This window comes from Pollachius pollachius (assembly GCF_949987615.1).
Source record: "Pollachius pollachius genome assembly, chromosome: 8".
NCBI classification, from domain to species: domain Eukaryota; kingdom Metazoa; phylum Chordata; class Actinopteri; order Gadiformes; family Gadidae; genus Pollachius; species Pollachius pollachius.
In genome coordinates this window covers 5,709,546-5,724,154 of record NC_136941.1, presented here as the reverse complement: position 1 = coordinate 5,724,154, position 14,609 = coordinate 5,709,546, and the positions used below count along the sequence as shown (strand labels likewise).

Here is a 14,609-nt window from a genome sequence, read left to right as displayed (position 1 = left end):
CTGCAGCTGACTCACCTGATCAGGGAGGGCCTATGAAAGATCTCTATTGTCACATTACAAAAATAATACTGTCTTAAATGTATTTAAAAGTACATGTGGTAGATATACAATATAAACTCTTGCACATAAAAAAACATCCTTAAAAAAATAGAATAACGGTTCATGAAATCATTAACCCAGTGATCGTTAAGCGGCCAATAGTAATACAAAACGTTTGAAGCAGAGGGCGGGACATCGAGACCAAAACGGATAGCATTCGATTGGCCCAGTGTTCAATTACAGGCCTGTGATTGACCCACTTGTTAATTGGCTGTCCGTGTACCCGGCTACCCTGTGATTGGTCGCCCGGTGGCTCTCTGGCCGTGCCATTGGCTACGGCTGCTGTCGGAGCAGCAGGAGGTGGTTGTGTCGCAGGGTCCTCAGCTCGGTGAGTCTGCCCAACAGCCGGCCGAAGCGTTGGGGCCCGCTGCACGTCTCCCTGGCCTGGGACACGCAGAGTCGCGACAGCACCTCCAGGACCACCTCCTGGAGGCTCTCCACCGTGCCTGGGGCGTGGAGGGCGGGCCGGTCTGGCCCCGCGTGGAGAGAGAGATGGGTGAGTACAGCAGGAACAGCCAACCACAGGATTGCACGCTACTTTTCACCTGGCAAACTGGAAATGTTGTTGTTTGATAATTAGATATAAAATAGGACGGGCTGTTTCAAACGGACAACCGTCAGATCTTTACACATGTTACAACAAGGTTAAAGGTGACATATTATGCCACCAGGTGTGAGTGTGTTTAGCCGTTACAAGCCATTTTGAAAATCGGCTTCTTCTGACATCACAAGTGGGCGTGTCCACCTAGATGGGTGTGCCCTCTTCTGACATCACCTTTAATAATGATCAGAATCATTCACAGAACTATTTCTACACATTAAGACGAAATTCACTATTGCAGAAGGCTGTGTGTACACCTTGTAATTACATTGTGACCGTTGTTGGCAGCGCCCTGACACACACACTTAATAACCCAAAGCGCGCAACAGCCAAAGGAACCAATGACAAAATCCCAGGCCCTCGTCCTATTGGCTCAGCCAGGTGGGCGGCTAGGACACACACACACACACACACACACACACACACTCACCGGAGCAGAGGAGTGCGGTGGCGGTGAGCAGGGCGTACTCCGCGTCCGTCACCCTCAGAGCCGTCATGCTGTGGAAGAAGCTGAGCACCGAGGCCAGGGGGTCCTCACTGGGCTCTGGGGGGCCGGGGACACGGGTACACACACATCAATACACATCACATAGATACAGAAACACAGATACACAACACATAGATACACACACATCAATACACATCACATAGATACAGAAACACAGATACACAACACATAGATACACACACATCAATACACATCACATAGATACAGAAACATAGATACACACACATCAATACACATCACATAGATACAGAAACACAGATACACAACACATAGATACACACACATCAATACACATCACATAGATACAGAAACATAGATACACACACATCAATACACAACACATCAATACACATCACATAGATACAGAAACATAGATACACAACACACAGGTACACACACATCAATACACATCACATAGATACAGAAACATAGATACACAACACATAGATACACACACATCAATACACAACACATAGATACACACACATCAATACACATCACATAGATACAAACACATCAATACACAACACATAGATACAGAAACATAGACACACAACACACAGGTACACACACATCAATACACATCACATAGATACACACACATCAATACACAACACATAGATACACACCATATAAACACACGACACATAGATACAAACGGAGAAATACAAACACATAAATACACACACGCCACATGAATATAACACATATATACAAACACACAACTCATAAATACGATATAACACATTCATGACCAAAGCAGACAACACTAACAAACGTACGGAAAATATTTACCCAACACAAATACAAAACAGTAACATAGAGCTAAATACACACAAATACCCATAACACTTTAAACCAGATGACACCTTTTAAATAAACACCATGAAGACACAACCCGCCCCTTGAAAATAGACAACATAAACACCACTCTTTAACACACAACACCACTAGCTCTGTCCAGACACACACACACACACACACACACACACACACACACACACACACACACACACACACACACACACACACACACACACACACACACGCACAGCTTCCTAATACAGATAACTGTGCTACAGAGATAGCAGATATTTGTCTCCCTACCTGAGTTGTGCGACGTCCTGCAGTTGTTTTCCTTGGTCTCCAAGTTCTTCAGCCAGTGGTGTGTTGAGATGTTGAAAGGCTGGAGGGCTATAGGATAAAAACAAACACTTTGGGCATTAAAAAACACAAAGGTTTATTTTATTCTTTCATGTACAGTGAGGATCATTTCATTTCGAAACAAGATTCAATGACTTAAAAAAGGTAATTGGACAGCAGCTCCTGCCGCTAGACTACAGGTTAAGTAGCCGTAGCCCTGGTAGATCATCTTGGCTACAGGTAACACACCTGAGTGAGTGGAAGATCACTTGGGCTACAGGTAACACACCTGAGTGAGTGGTAGATCACCTGGGCTACAGGTAACACACCTGAGTGAGTGGTAGATCACCTGGGCTACAGGTAACACACCTGATTGAGTGGTGGATCACCTGGACTACAGGTAACACACCTGAGTGAGTGGTGGATCACCTGGGCTACAGGCAACACACCTGAGTGAGTGGTGGATCACCTGGGCTACAGGTAACACACCTGAGTGAGTGGTGGATCACCTGGGCTACAGGTAACACACCTGAGTGAGTGGTGGATCACCTGGGCTACAGGTAACACACCTGGGCTACAGGTAACACACTTGAGTGAGTGGTAGATCACCTGGGTACAGGTAACACACCTGAGTGAGTGGTGGATCACCGTGGCTACAGGTAACACACCTGAGTGAGTGGTAGATCACCTGGGTACAGGTAACACACCTGAGTGAGTGATGGATCACCGTGGCTACAGGTAACACACCTGAGTGAGTGGTGGATCACCGTGGCTACAGGTAACACACCTGAGTGAGTGGTGGATCACCTGGGTACAGGTATGGTCCTTGGATAGCAGATTACCTGGGCTAAAGGTAGGAGATAGGAGACCTAGATAGGAGGTTACCTGGGCTGGGGGCGACCCGGTTATGGGAGAACTGTTGAGCAGAGAGCAGAAACATGACCTCTAGGGAGCAGGCGGAGAGCAGAGTGCCCTGGTCTGAGACATCCAGCAGGTCGAAGCCTGAAGGAACCACAGAGACTCATTATCACATCAGTGTACCTCATTATATTATCAGATTGTCTTCATCATTATGACAGACAGTGTACCTCATTACATTATCAGATTGTCTTCATCATTATGACAGACAGTGTACCTCATTATATTATCAGATTGTCTTCATCATTATGACAGACAGTGTACCTCATTATATTATCAGATTGTCTTCATCATTATGACAGACAGTGTACCTCATTATATTATCAGATTGTCTTCATCATTATGACAGACAGTGTACCTCATTATATTATCAGATATTCTTAATCATAACATACAGTTTATCTTATTATATCATCACACAGTCTTAACCATCATTATTGACTACTGTATAAAAGTAGGCACTTATTGACAAATACACAATTTGAAGAATGATTCAGCAGGCCAACAATGATTAGGGTTGGGTGCTTTCAACACATTTCTAGGCCATTTTCCGCTGCTTGGTTTCGTTCCGACCACATTCCTATGCCACTCCGTCTTACTTGGCAACGTCCTGGCGAACTGGAGCAATCTCTGTAAGTGTGAGGACACTCCGTACGGCAAACACTCCTCATCTTCCATGTACGGCCACTCAAACATCTAGCACACACCAACACAGGAACGCAAGACATACTGCATTTAGTTATCGTTTTAGTGCATTCACCCACATAGAAACACAAATCACATTCTGGTTTGTTGCTTGTTTTAAATTGAAAGCGTTGTTTGCTTTTGACTCGACCATAGGATGTGATCAACAGAGCCAGACAGCATCATTGATGGATTTAAACCATAAGATGGCAGCAAAACACACATAAGTAGTTGACTGTGGAGTTGCTCATGCAGGAAAATGCAAGGAGAGGGAATGGTGGTTTCACTGAAATTCTGTTTCTGTGACATTACCTCCAAACATTCAGGATATTGGGGCCTATTTTTTTTCTCTTTAGTGTGTGTATTAAACCCTGTGTCCAATCACAAATACTATACAGCATTCCAAACCTAATCCAAAAGAATACACACAGAACCCTTCTCAACCCAACCAAATTCACGATTACAGAATCTTAAAAGGTGACATATTATACCACCAGGTGTGAGTGTGTTTTGCTGTTACAAGCTGTTTTGAAAATCTTCCTTTTCCGACATCACAAGTGGGCTTTTCCAACTAGATGTATGCTGAATAGGTCAGTCTCAGAGACAGATTTTCAAAACGGCTTGTAACGGCTAATCAAACTCTCACCTGGTGGTATAATATGTCACCTTTAAAAACAACATCCCCAAAGGTGAAAGGTGACCCACCGGACTGATTGCCCCATCCTGCGCCCGGTACTGCCGGTGGGCCTCCAGAACCCTCTGCAGGAGGAGCTCCTGATCCCGGGACAGCCTGGACGACAGCGACTGGCACAGAACATATAAACATATGTTGAATTGAACTGAAATGATTAAATTTATATCAGACGTATATATCAGGCGTATATATCAAACTTATCAAAAATACCAAACAAAATAAAAAGCACGAAAAATCTATAAACAAAAACAATGTTCCGATTATTTCACAAATAAGAAAAATGAAAAAGGAGTAGGAAGAAGTATAAAACTCCTACCCCTTTTCCATTTAATCCTACCCCTATTCTGCACATTCACAGCACATACACACATATGGACACAGAGCTGCCAGATTCACATACTCATATAAGCTACTTTGGGTTGAACATGAAGGTTGATGTTAGCTAACTGTGATAGCATATGGATACACTGCTGTTAGCTTCCTGTGCTAGTGTATGCATATGCAGCTGTTGACTACATTTGCTAGTAAATGGATATACTGATGTTAGCTACCTGTGCTAGTGGTTTCTACCTGTGATAGCAAATGCATACGCTGCTGTTAGCTACCTTGCTAGAAAATACATGGTGCTGTTAGCTACCTGTGCTAGTAAATGGATATGCTGACGTTAGCTACCTGTGCTAGCAGCCTGTTTGAGGAGCTGACCCTGCTTCTCTCTGAGCTCTCCTCCTCCTCCTCCTGGCCTCCCAGACGACCTTTTGACCCCTTCCTCAGCCTCTTCGACTGGCACTGTACCTCCGTCAGCAGGCCTGAAGGAAAACAAACACAATCTCTTATCTCTGTCATTACCTAAACATACCCCTTACAACTGGTCCCCATTCTAAGCTTGTATTCAGCTAGCATTCTAACAACATTAACATTAGCCTACAATCAGTTAGCATTACCATAGCAAACATTGTAGCTAACACAACTGAAGGGCTGATTATGGTTCCACGTCGACGCAACGCAAGGGGGTTTAAGGATCCTCCTTGCGTTCAACCCAAGGGCCGGACTTGCGCCTCCAAAACATGATAGCCTTCCGTCGAGGCGACACAGCAGCAAAGGCTGTGATTGGTCCACTCACTAAAACCCGACGCATCATGAAAACAGGTTCGCGACTGCGTCGAAGCCTCTGCATGGTCCTTGCGTTGCGTCGACGTGGATCCATTATCAGCCTTTAAGGCCTGAAAGTTTGCTTACATTTAGCTAGCATCCAGCAGCAAATGTTAGCAAACCCTCAGCGGGGTCATCCCTATGTTCCCCAGGTCCTATGTTCCCCGGGTGCAAAGGGTTAGGGTCAGGTTTAGGGTTAGGGTTAGGGTGAGGGTTAACCCTAAACCTAACCCTAACCATAACCAATCGGAGGAGAGACATTCTAACCGATCACAGGCGAATCAGAGGCGAAAAAGGCGGTACTTGCCCCTACCATCCTACGATAAAAAAGATTTGCTCACAGGGTCCTATGTTCCCCGGTCACATACAAAGCGGGGAACATAGGACCCGGGGAACATAGGTACGCTCCCCATACATGTAGGTTGTGTCCCTGTTAGCTTACATTCAGCCAGCATTCCCACCGCGCGGCACTTCCTGAGCCGGCAGTCCTGGCACTTCCTCCTCATGTACATGTCCATCTCACAGCCGCCGCCGCTCTTGCACCGGTACACCGCCTTCTTGGTCACGCTCCGACGGAAGAAACCTGCAACATCGGTAAATCGTATGCTACATCTCTGCTTTAAACTCCCTGAGGATTTAGGACTTGCCCCAACTCTGAACACTTTTAAAACAGGACTAAAAACGTTTATGTTTGCATTAGCTTTCCGCTAAATCTAAAACCACATTGCACTTTCATTTTTTATCCTTGCCTAGATACTTACGTATCTATTTTATTGAATTACTTTGTTGTATTGTATGTTTGCTTTAGCTTTCTGCTCTATGTTTCTACGTGAAGCCCTTTGAGTCTGCCTCGTGTATGTGCTATATAAATAAAGGTGCCTTGCCTACGTGGTGGACGGGGAACCTCTCACCTTTACAGCCCTCGCAGGTGAGCGCATTGTAGTGGTACCCCGAGGCCTTGTCCCCGCACACCACACACAGCTCCTCCTGGGCCCTCGCCCGGCCGCCGGGACCCAGCCGGGACCTCCTGCTCTGGGGCAGGGCTCCAACCCCGCTCCCCTGCTCCGGGGCCCTGTACTGGGGGGCCTCCGGGGGCGGCGGGCCGAACGGGCTGAAGTGGCTCTCGGAGCAGTGGGGGCTGTACTGGTACGGCGGGAGGCAGGGATGGGAGGAGGAGAAGGGGGAGGAGGACGAGGAGGAGGAGGAGGTGTTGGTGGTGGGGGAGGCGGTGGAGCCGTAGAGGTGGTGGAAGGGGAGGGCCCCGGGGCCGCTGGGGTACTGCTGCTGGGGGTACGGGAGAAGCTGGAAGTCCGGCTCCTGGAAGGGGAAGGCCAGAGGGTCTGACAGCATGTCTGGAGGGGGGGGGGGAAGGGGAGGAGGAGGAGGAGGAGGAGGAGGAGGGGGAGGAAGGGGAGGAGGAGGAAGGGGGAGGGGGGGGGGGAAGGGGAGGAGGAGGAGGAGGAGGAGGAGGGGGGAGGAAGGAGGAGGAGGAGGAGGAGGAGGGGGGGGAGGAAGGGGAGGAGGGGGGGGGGAGGAAGGGGAGGAGGAGGAGGAGGAGGGGGAGGAGGAGGGGGAGGAGGAGGAGGGGGGGAGGGGAAGGGGAGGAGGAGGAGGAGGAGGGGGAGGAGGAGGGGGGAAGGGGAGGAGGAGGGGGAGGAGGAGGAGGAGGGGGGGGGAAGGGGAGGAGGAGGAGGAGGATTGTTTAGAGATGACCAGAGAATTCAAGTTTTTCAAATGAAAACATTTAAAAGTATTACTGATTAAAACAACCGAATTGCTCAGGACTAGAGGACTACAGCGGTTCATAGTGTGGTTGAGGTTCATTAAGATGATGAATAAACAGAATAAATAAGAGTAAACAAACATGCCGTTAAAGACTTAAACTTGACTTAATAAAGGCCTGAGGCCAGACTTGTGGCTAAATGGGTGTTCAAGGGCTGAATGAATGGCTCCACTCTAATGATCTAACCATAGTGTTTAAACTGGTGCACAGCAGCAGCAGGCCCGGTCTCTGCGTGCGTGTGTGTGTGTGTGTGCTCTGAGGCCGGCTGCCGGACACCGCCTCAGTCCGGCCCGGCCGTCGCGCACACTGACGTCATGCATGTGTGACCTCATGCTTTCCGTTGTATTATTGGACACAGGGGACGGAATAAAACACGAACGACCAACAGGGGACACTGGAGCAGGGACTCTGAGGCAGGACCCAGCTGAGTCATCCCACAGTCGCCAGGGACCTCTGGTCGAGATCCACAGCCCTCTCTCTCTCTCTCTCTCTCTCTCTCTCTCTCTCTCTGTCTCTCTCTCTCTCTCTCTCTCTCTCTCTCTCTCTCTCTCTCTCTCTCTTGCATGGCGTGAGACTTGATCTCAATGTGCTCAACTCGATTGAGGTGGAGCGAGTCCTTTGATTGGTCCAACCTTTGGATTGGATAGAAGACTATCTAGCTGCCTGATCTGAAACCATGGTAACAGAGTCTGCGGCTGTTGCTGCTACAGTAACACCCTCTCCTCCCGGTGCGAGTTTTCCCTACACAGATAAAAATACGACTATCATCGTCTTCTTCATCATAATCATCATGTTACTGAAAGATCTGTTGGAAATCTTCCTTTAAAGTTCTTCATCGCTCCCTCCTCCTCCCCTGACCTGTCCGGCATGTGTGTTTGTGTGTGTGTGTGTGTGTGTGTGTGTGTGTGTGTGTGTGTGTGTGTGTGTGTGTGTGTGTGTGTGTGTGTTTGTTATACAGACATACACTATCAATTCATATGGTTTATACATAATCCTTCAATCCACATCATGCACACACGTAAGCACACATGCGCACACCACACACACTTTCTCTCTCTCTCCAGATGTTTCCTGTCTCGACCGTGTGTGTGTGCGTGCGTGTGAGTGTGTCTCAGCGTGGGGGGTGCTCTATCTCTAGAAGTGTTTGTAAACCATTTTAAGCGCTGTGTAAACACTGTGGGGTCCTCCCCTCCGCCCCCCCACACTCGTTCAGCACGCCACGCACGGCGCTACGCACACAATGCGCTAACACACAGCGCTAACTAGCGAGCTAGCGACCTCCTGTCATGCGGGATGGAGATAGCAGCAGGCTGGAATGTTTTTGAGAATGTTTTTAACATTCATTTGAAAAGACTTCTCCTACAACTAGGACCAAATGCATAGTTAACCTTTGTGTGTGTGTGTGTGTGTGTGTGTGTTTGTGTTTCTGTGGGTGTTTGTATTTGTGGGTATCATTGTGTGGGTGTGTTTGTCATTGTGTGTGTGTTTGTGTTTGTGTTTGTGTGTGTCATTGTGTGTGTTTGTGTATGTGTGTGGGCGTGTGTGTGTGTGTGTGCATTTGTTTGTCTCTGTGTGCATGTGTGTTTGTCATTGCGTGTGTGTGTTTGTCTCTGTGTGCGTGCGTTTTGGGAAAACAACAGCAGGGAGGGCTGAAGCTCCTCAGAAGAATGTTTTCCCATTTCATTGAGTCGCTCCAAGGTCGTAAATAAACGGCGAGCTCCTGTCAGCCTTAAGAGAGAAAGATGAAGATGTCACCGGGGGGTAAACATGGCGGCCCGTCACGCTCCCCTTCCCATTGTCCCGGGATACTTGACGTCCGACACACGTCCATAACGTTTACATTCTCGTTTACATTCCATGTTCACGTTGTCTTACTGCGACTCCGAGTGCGAATGGACAGCTTTTAAATGTATACGAAACTTTAAGCACATTCTTATGTGCTTCTTTCTGTTTGTCCATATTATAATTATTATTCTATATTTTGGAATAATAATAATTTTTATGCCTATCCTAGGTAGACCTGGGACGCCCAGGCTTGAACCAAGAACCTTTGGGCCGGGGTTTGGAACCCCCTAGTAGACACTGGTCTACTACAGGCTTCACAATGCAAGCTGGAGGCCAGACCTCAAGGATGTCAGAGGAGATATGAACCAATGATCTCCCCTACTGTTAGTTCAGCAAAAGGCCTTTATGTGAGCCAATGGAGTTTACAATACAAAATAACTGTCCTCATTGTCCATTAAAGTGGACGGTTAAGTTTAAATAGTTTTAAAGATTACTTTGTCAGCTCATATATCAACACAAATATTCACCTAATTAGTCATTATAAGTCTTTATCTCTTGGGAAAAGAAGAGCAATAATATGGGAGAATATGTGTGGATGTAGACAGAAAATCCTTTTGCTATCAAACATTGTGTAAAGTATAATATGTAATCATTAGTGAGGTATAGTGTGTGGTGATTGCTGTATGGGATAATATAAACATGTCTGCCCGCACTGAGGGCTTCTGGTTCTTAGAAGTTGGCTAAGGCCTGTAGCTTTCCCATTGGTCAGAATCCCGGGGAAACAGACGTCACAGCTCTCCCACTGGAACAGTGGTTACAAAACAGACCCATTCACACACGTTTGCTTAATGTGCTAATGGTAAACAAAGCTTAGTCTTTACAATTAGTCTCAAATGTAAAATGGACAATTTCTCTTATAATAGTTGTTTTTTGTGACTTGAAAACTTCTAAATAATCAATATAAAAGAGAGAGAGAAAATATAGAGACATAGTTATAGAGAGAGAGAGAGAGAGACACAGAGAGAGAGAGAGAGAGAGAGAGACACAGAGAGAGAGAGAGAGAGAGACAGAGGAGAGAGAGAGAGAGAGAGAGAGACAGAGGAGAGAGAGAGAGAGAGAGAGAGAGAGAGAGAGACAGAGGAGAGAGAGAGAGAGAGAGAGAGAGAGAGAGAGAGAGAGACAGAGGAGAGAGAGAGAGAGAGAGAGAGAGAGGAAGCATGGGGAGCTCAGGAGGGGCTCAGGGATAAAAGACTTCTAGGGATTGATGAAGAGGAAGGGGGTCTCACCGTAGCACTGGAGGGGCTCGGGGGGGCCGTACGGGTCTGGGACCGAGAGGAAGCCCCCCGACGACATCATCTCCAGCTCAGACCACTCCCTCATCTGGACCCCCGATGCACACCTCTGTCACTGTCACTGGAAGTACTGCACGCACACACACACACACACACACACACACACACACACACACACACACACACACAAGCACACACACACACACACACACACACACACACACACACACAAACAAGCACACACACACAGACACACACAAACACACACACACACACACACACAAACACACACGTACAGACGCACACACAGGCATGTGGAAAAACGATAGCACAATGAATACACATGATAGGCACGTGCAAAGGCACAAACAAATAAATATGTATATGCATCCACAGATGCAGACTGGCAGGCAGAGACACACACACACACACATCCACATACACACACACACATATATATATACAAGACGACGCACAAGATACATAAACACAAACTCTCATGCAACGTAGCACCAAACACATCAAACACACACACGATATACAAACACACACGGGTACACGTAAAACGTCCACAATGTTTAAAAACACAAACACACACACACACACACACACATACATACAAAACGCATACAAACCCACACACACAATATACAAACACACACACACGAGATGCAAACGCATGCACTGAAGAGACGCATACACATGCACATGGGGACAACACGTGCACACATCAGGACCCATCCAGACTGACCCGTCTCCCTGACTCTGAAGTCCTCTCTGGCACAGGGCTCCGGGCTGCTCTCTGCTCTCCGGGCCCCCGATCTCAGGCTCCTCGCTGGGCTCGGCTTCTAAGATCGGCCCCCTGGAACATGTGGAGGTCCCGGGCCCCCAGGAGAAAACAAGGAGGAAGAGAGGGAGAGAGACCCACCGATAGAGAGAGCAACACACAGAGAGGGAAGGGAAGGAGAGAGAGAGAGAGAGAGACGTAGACACAGGGAAAGAGAGAGAGAGTACAGCTGAGTTTTGAGCGAGGTGGGGAGGTCCCGCCCCCCCCCCCCCCCATCCTGGGAGGATTGGGGGGGGGCGGTGGGGGGATGGAAGGGAGAGGGGAGAGTCTTTGGGGACGGTCAGCGAGAGGGTGAGAAAACGAGACTCTCGAAGGTCAAAACAGCTGGGCCGGACCCACACTTCACAGAGGAGGGAGGGAGGGAGGGAGGGAGGGAGGGAGGGAGGGAGGGTTAGAAAGATGGTACGTCAGAAGGGTGGATGATGAAGGATGGATTCCTTGGCCGAACGGATGGTTGAATGAATGAATGGTGAGATGGATGGATGAGGAAGAAGGGGTGTGTGTGTGTGTGTGTGTGTGTGTGTGTGTGTGTGTGTGTGTACATCGCTGACCGCCAAGCGACACCCCCCCATTCTAAGGAGTCCTCCTCCGCCAAAGACTCCCAGCTCTCTCTTCCCCCCCTAGCCACACTACATCGGCATGTCTTACTGTACGTGTGCACGTTTGTGTGCATCATGAGGACAACAGCCCAGTGTGTTTGTGTGTGTGTGTAGTGCATGTTTACCCTCGCTCCATGTTTTCGGCTGGTCTGTTTGTGTTGCCGGTTAATATTGGACAGTGTTCAGACTCTGCGTGGGAGGATGGCGTGGTGTGTGTGTGTGTGTGTGTGTGTGTGTGTGTGTGTGTGTGTGTGTGTGTGTGTGTGCGTGCGTGCGTTTGTGTTTATGGACGTTTGTGTGTTGCACATATCTGTGTGTGGGGCCTGGGGTGAGCAGGGTGAGCCGCCCCCTTTAGGACACACACAGATTTAGGGAGCGCTTGAGAGGTAGTCGGAGGATCTGCACAGAGGGGAGGAGGTTAATAACTGTAAACAGTTAAGAGTAATCTCTCTCTCCCTCTCTCTCTCTCTCTCTCTGTATCTGTCATGTGACATAAACGGCTGATGATTCAGGTTATCCTCCCACACTTAGACCATTTACTAGAGACACACACAGGCGCAGAAAGTGAGAGTAAAATACAGACACTCAGAAGGAGAGGGACAAAAAAGTGAGCGAGACAGACAGGCAGAGAGAGACAATGGGAAAGTGGATACAAAATAACTCCACAGCTTGCGTAAAAGTTGAGCTGAATGAGATTCACAAAACAAAGATCTGTCCATCACAGCAGCCGTAAGCTGTTCCTTTGCAACAGGCCCATTACACAACTGCCAATATCAATAGAAAAAACATAGGTGACAAAACAAAAGCAAAACTTGAACATCTCCAAGAAATGTTTGAGTTCAGCTTTTTTGTGGCTCGCGCCATTGCTGTAATGGCTAAAAGAGGCACGTATGCTGCTTCCCTCAAACTCTCCTTGGACTTCCAAAGAAACCATGCTAGTGAGATAAGAATAATAAGGGTGACGAGAGAAGTAGCAAGGGTGTTGGAGGAGGACATGTTAGTGGCATTCATCCCCTGACACCGGTTGACACTGGCCGTCAGGGGTAATGTGTTTTTCTGCACAAATGTCACATAGATCTTGTCACATGCGAAAACGGAGGAGGGTTTTGTTCACGAGTCGGACAAAAGGTCTGACGACCGTACAGCTCCCCTGGGAGATCCGTGATTTATCTCCATCAGGGGAATGAAACGAGGGCTTGGAGAGGTTGAGAATGAGTGGCCACGTTAGCATGTGATTAACCATGAGCTAGGCTAGCAGGAAGCTACGTGGCGCTAAGTCAGAAAAACTGGTAGCCGCCAATTAAGGCTTTTCCTGTTATGTTTAGAATTTTGGCAGTCCTGCAAATAAAGGGATACTATTTTTGGTCTGCGCATTATTGTACCATTTTTACGATAAATTTCAAACATCCTGTCCAGTAGATGGAAACACTATTAATTAAATTAGGATATGAAGAACCAATCACACGTTTAAACACTGAATCCTTCTCTTAGCAACGGCTAACTTGACCGTTTACTTTTAGCATCGGATGAGGAATTCGAATCAAAGACGTATGCACTCACTAGAATATGTTACAGAATTGATATTTGACAATAAGGTGGCAACCTTTGAAATGCACTAGCCTTGGAAACAGTTTGATTACGATAGCTTCCTCTGTTTACCAGAGAACAGTTTGTGGAGTCAACCAGACCCCAAAACCTTGTGTTTATTGATCCCGACACAGGATTTGTGGGCAAAGTCCATGGCAAACACACGAGACTAATGTGTGTGTGTGTGTGTGTGTGTGTGTGTGTGTGTCTGTGTGGGATCTCTATTTGTGTGTTCCTGTGTCTGTTTCAGGAATGCACTTTTATCATAAACCAAGAGCCGACTTTTGGCTATTGGATTTAGTTCAGCGGGAAATTCTACTCTTGTCAAATTTCAAATTTCAGTCTTTGCTTTACAACCGTTTTCATTGGCACCTTAATAACGTGTTGAGTTGATTGAACTGATTTTAAGGCTACACACTAGTACTGTGGGTTCTTGTTCGTACAAGACCCGTGATTGTATTCTGGTACGATTACCCCATCCCTATTGATGGATTTGATAATGCCTGCAAATCCACAGGCTCAGTGCTATGCAGAAATTAGGCCAGGTTTGATATTAAAGCATCTTTAAAGCCTTAATAAAAGGAACATGATAGTCATCCTCAACAAACAACTTAATAAAAAGGTCGTTTCGGAGGTAGAAATCTCAATGTATTGTTCAAACTGGAAGCAGAGTAAAACAATGACCGCCACAACAATATATCCACCTCTGAAAGAGGTATTTGCCATTACAGAGATGGTTAGGCTCTGATGTTGAGGCTGTGAACTAAAGCATCCAAATGTATGCAAACAGACAGGACACATGCTCTGGTAAATAAGTTGAGACCAACACAACGCGGTGATGTGTGAGAGGAGCGTTGAAACAAGAAGGGAAGATTCTTACCGGTTTTAGTGGTAGTGAGGCTCTTCGTCTGGCTGACCTG

At 47.2% G+C, this 14,609-nt stretch overlaps 1 protein-coding gene across 1 annotated transcript; it reads right to left on the bottom strand.

The window, feature by feature from the left end:
- Positions 1 to 372: 372 nt before the first annotated feature.
- nr1h5 (nuclear receptor subfamily 1, group H, member 5) lies at positions 373 to 10,744 on the bottom strand (the record flags this gene model as incomplete). The annotated part of the gene is made up of 10 exons (XM_079742102.1): positions 373 to 569; positions 1,131 to 1,244; positions 2,316 to 2,402; positions 3,237 to 3,353; positions 3,869 to 3,965; positions 4,659 to 4,757; positions 5,320 to 5,453; positions 6,239 to 6,379; positions 6,708 to 7,148; positions 10,651 to 10,744. The coding sequence occupies 10 exons, from the start codon at positions 10,742 to 10,744 to the stop codon at positions 373 to 375; spliced, it is 1,521 nt and encodes a 506-aa protein (XP_079598228.1).
- Positions 10,745 to 14,609: the final 3,865 nt, after the last annotated feature.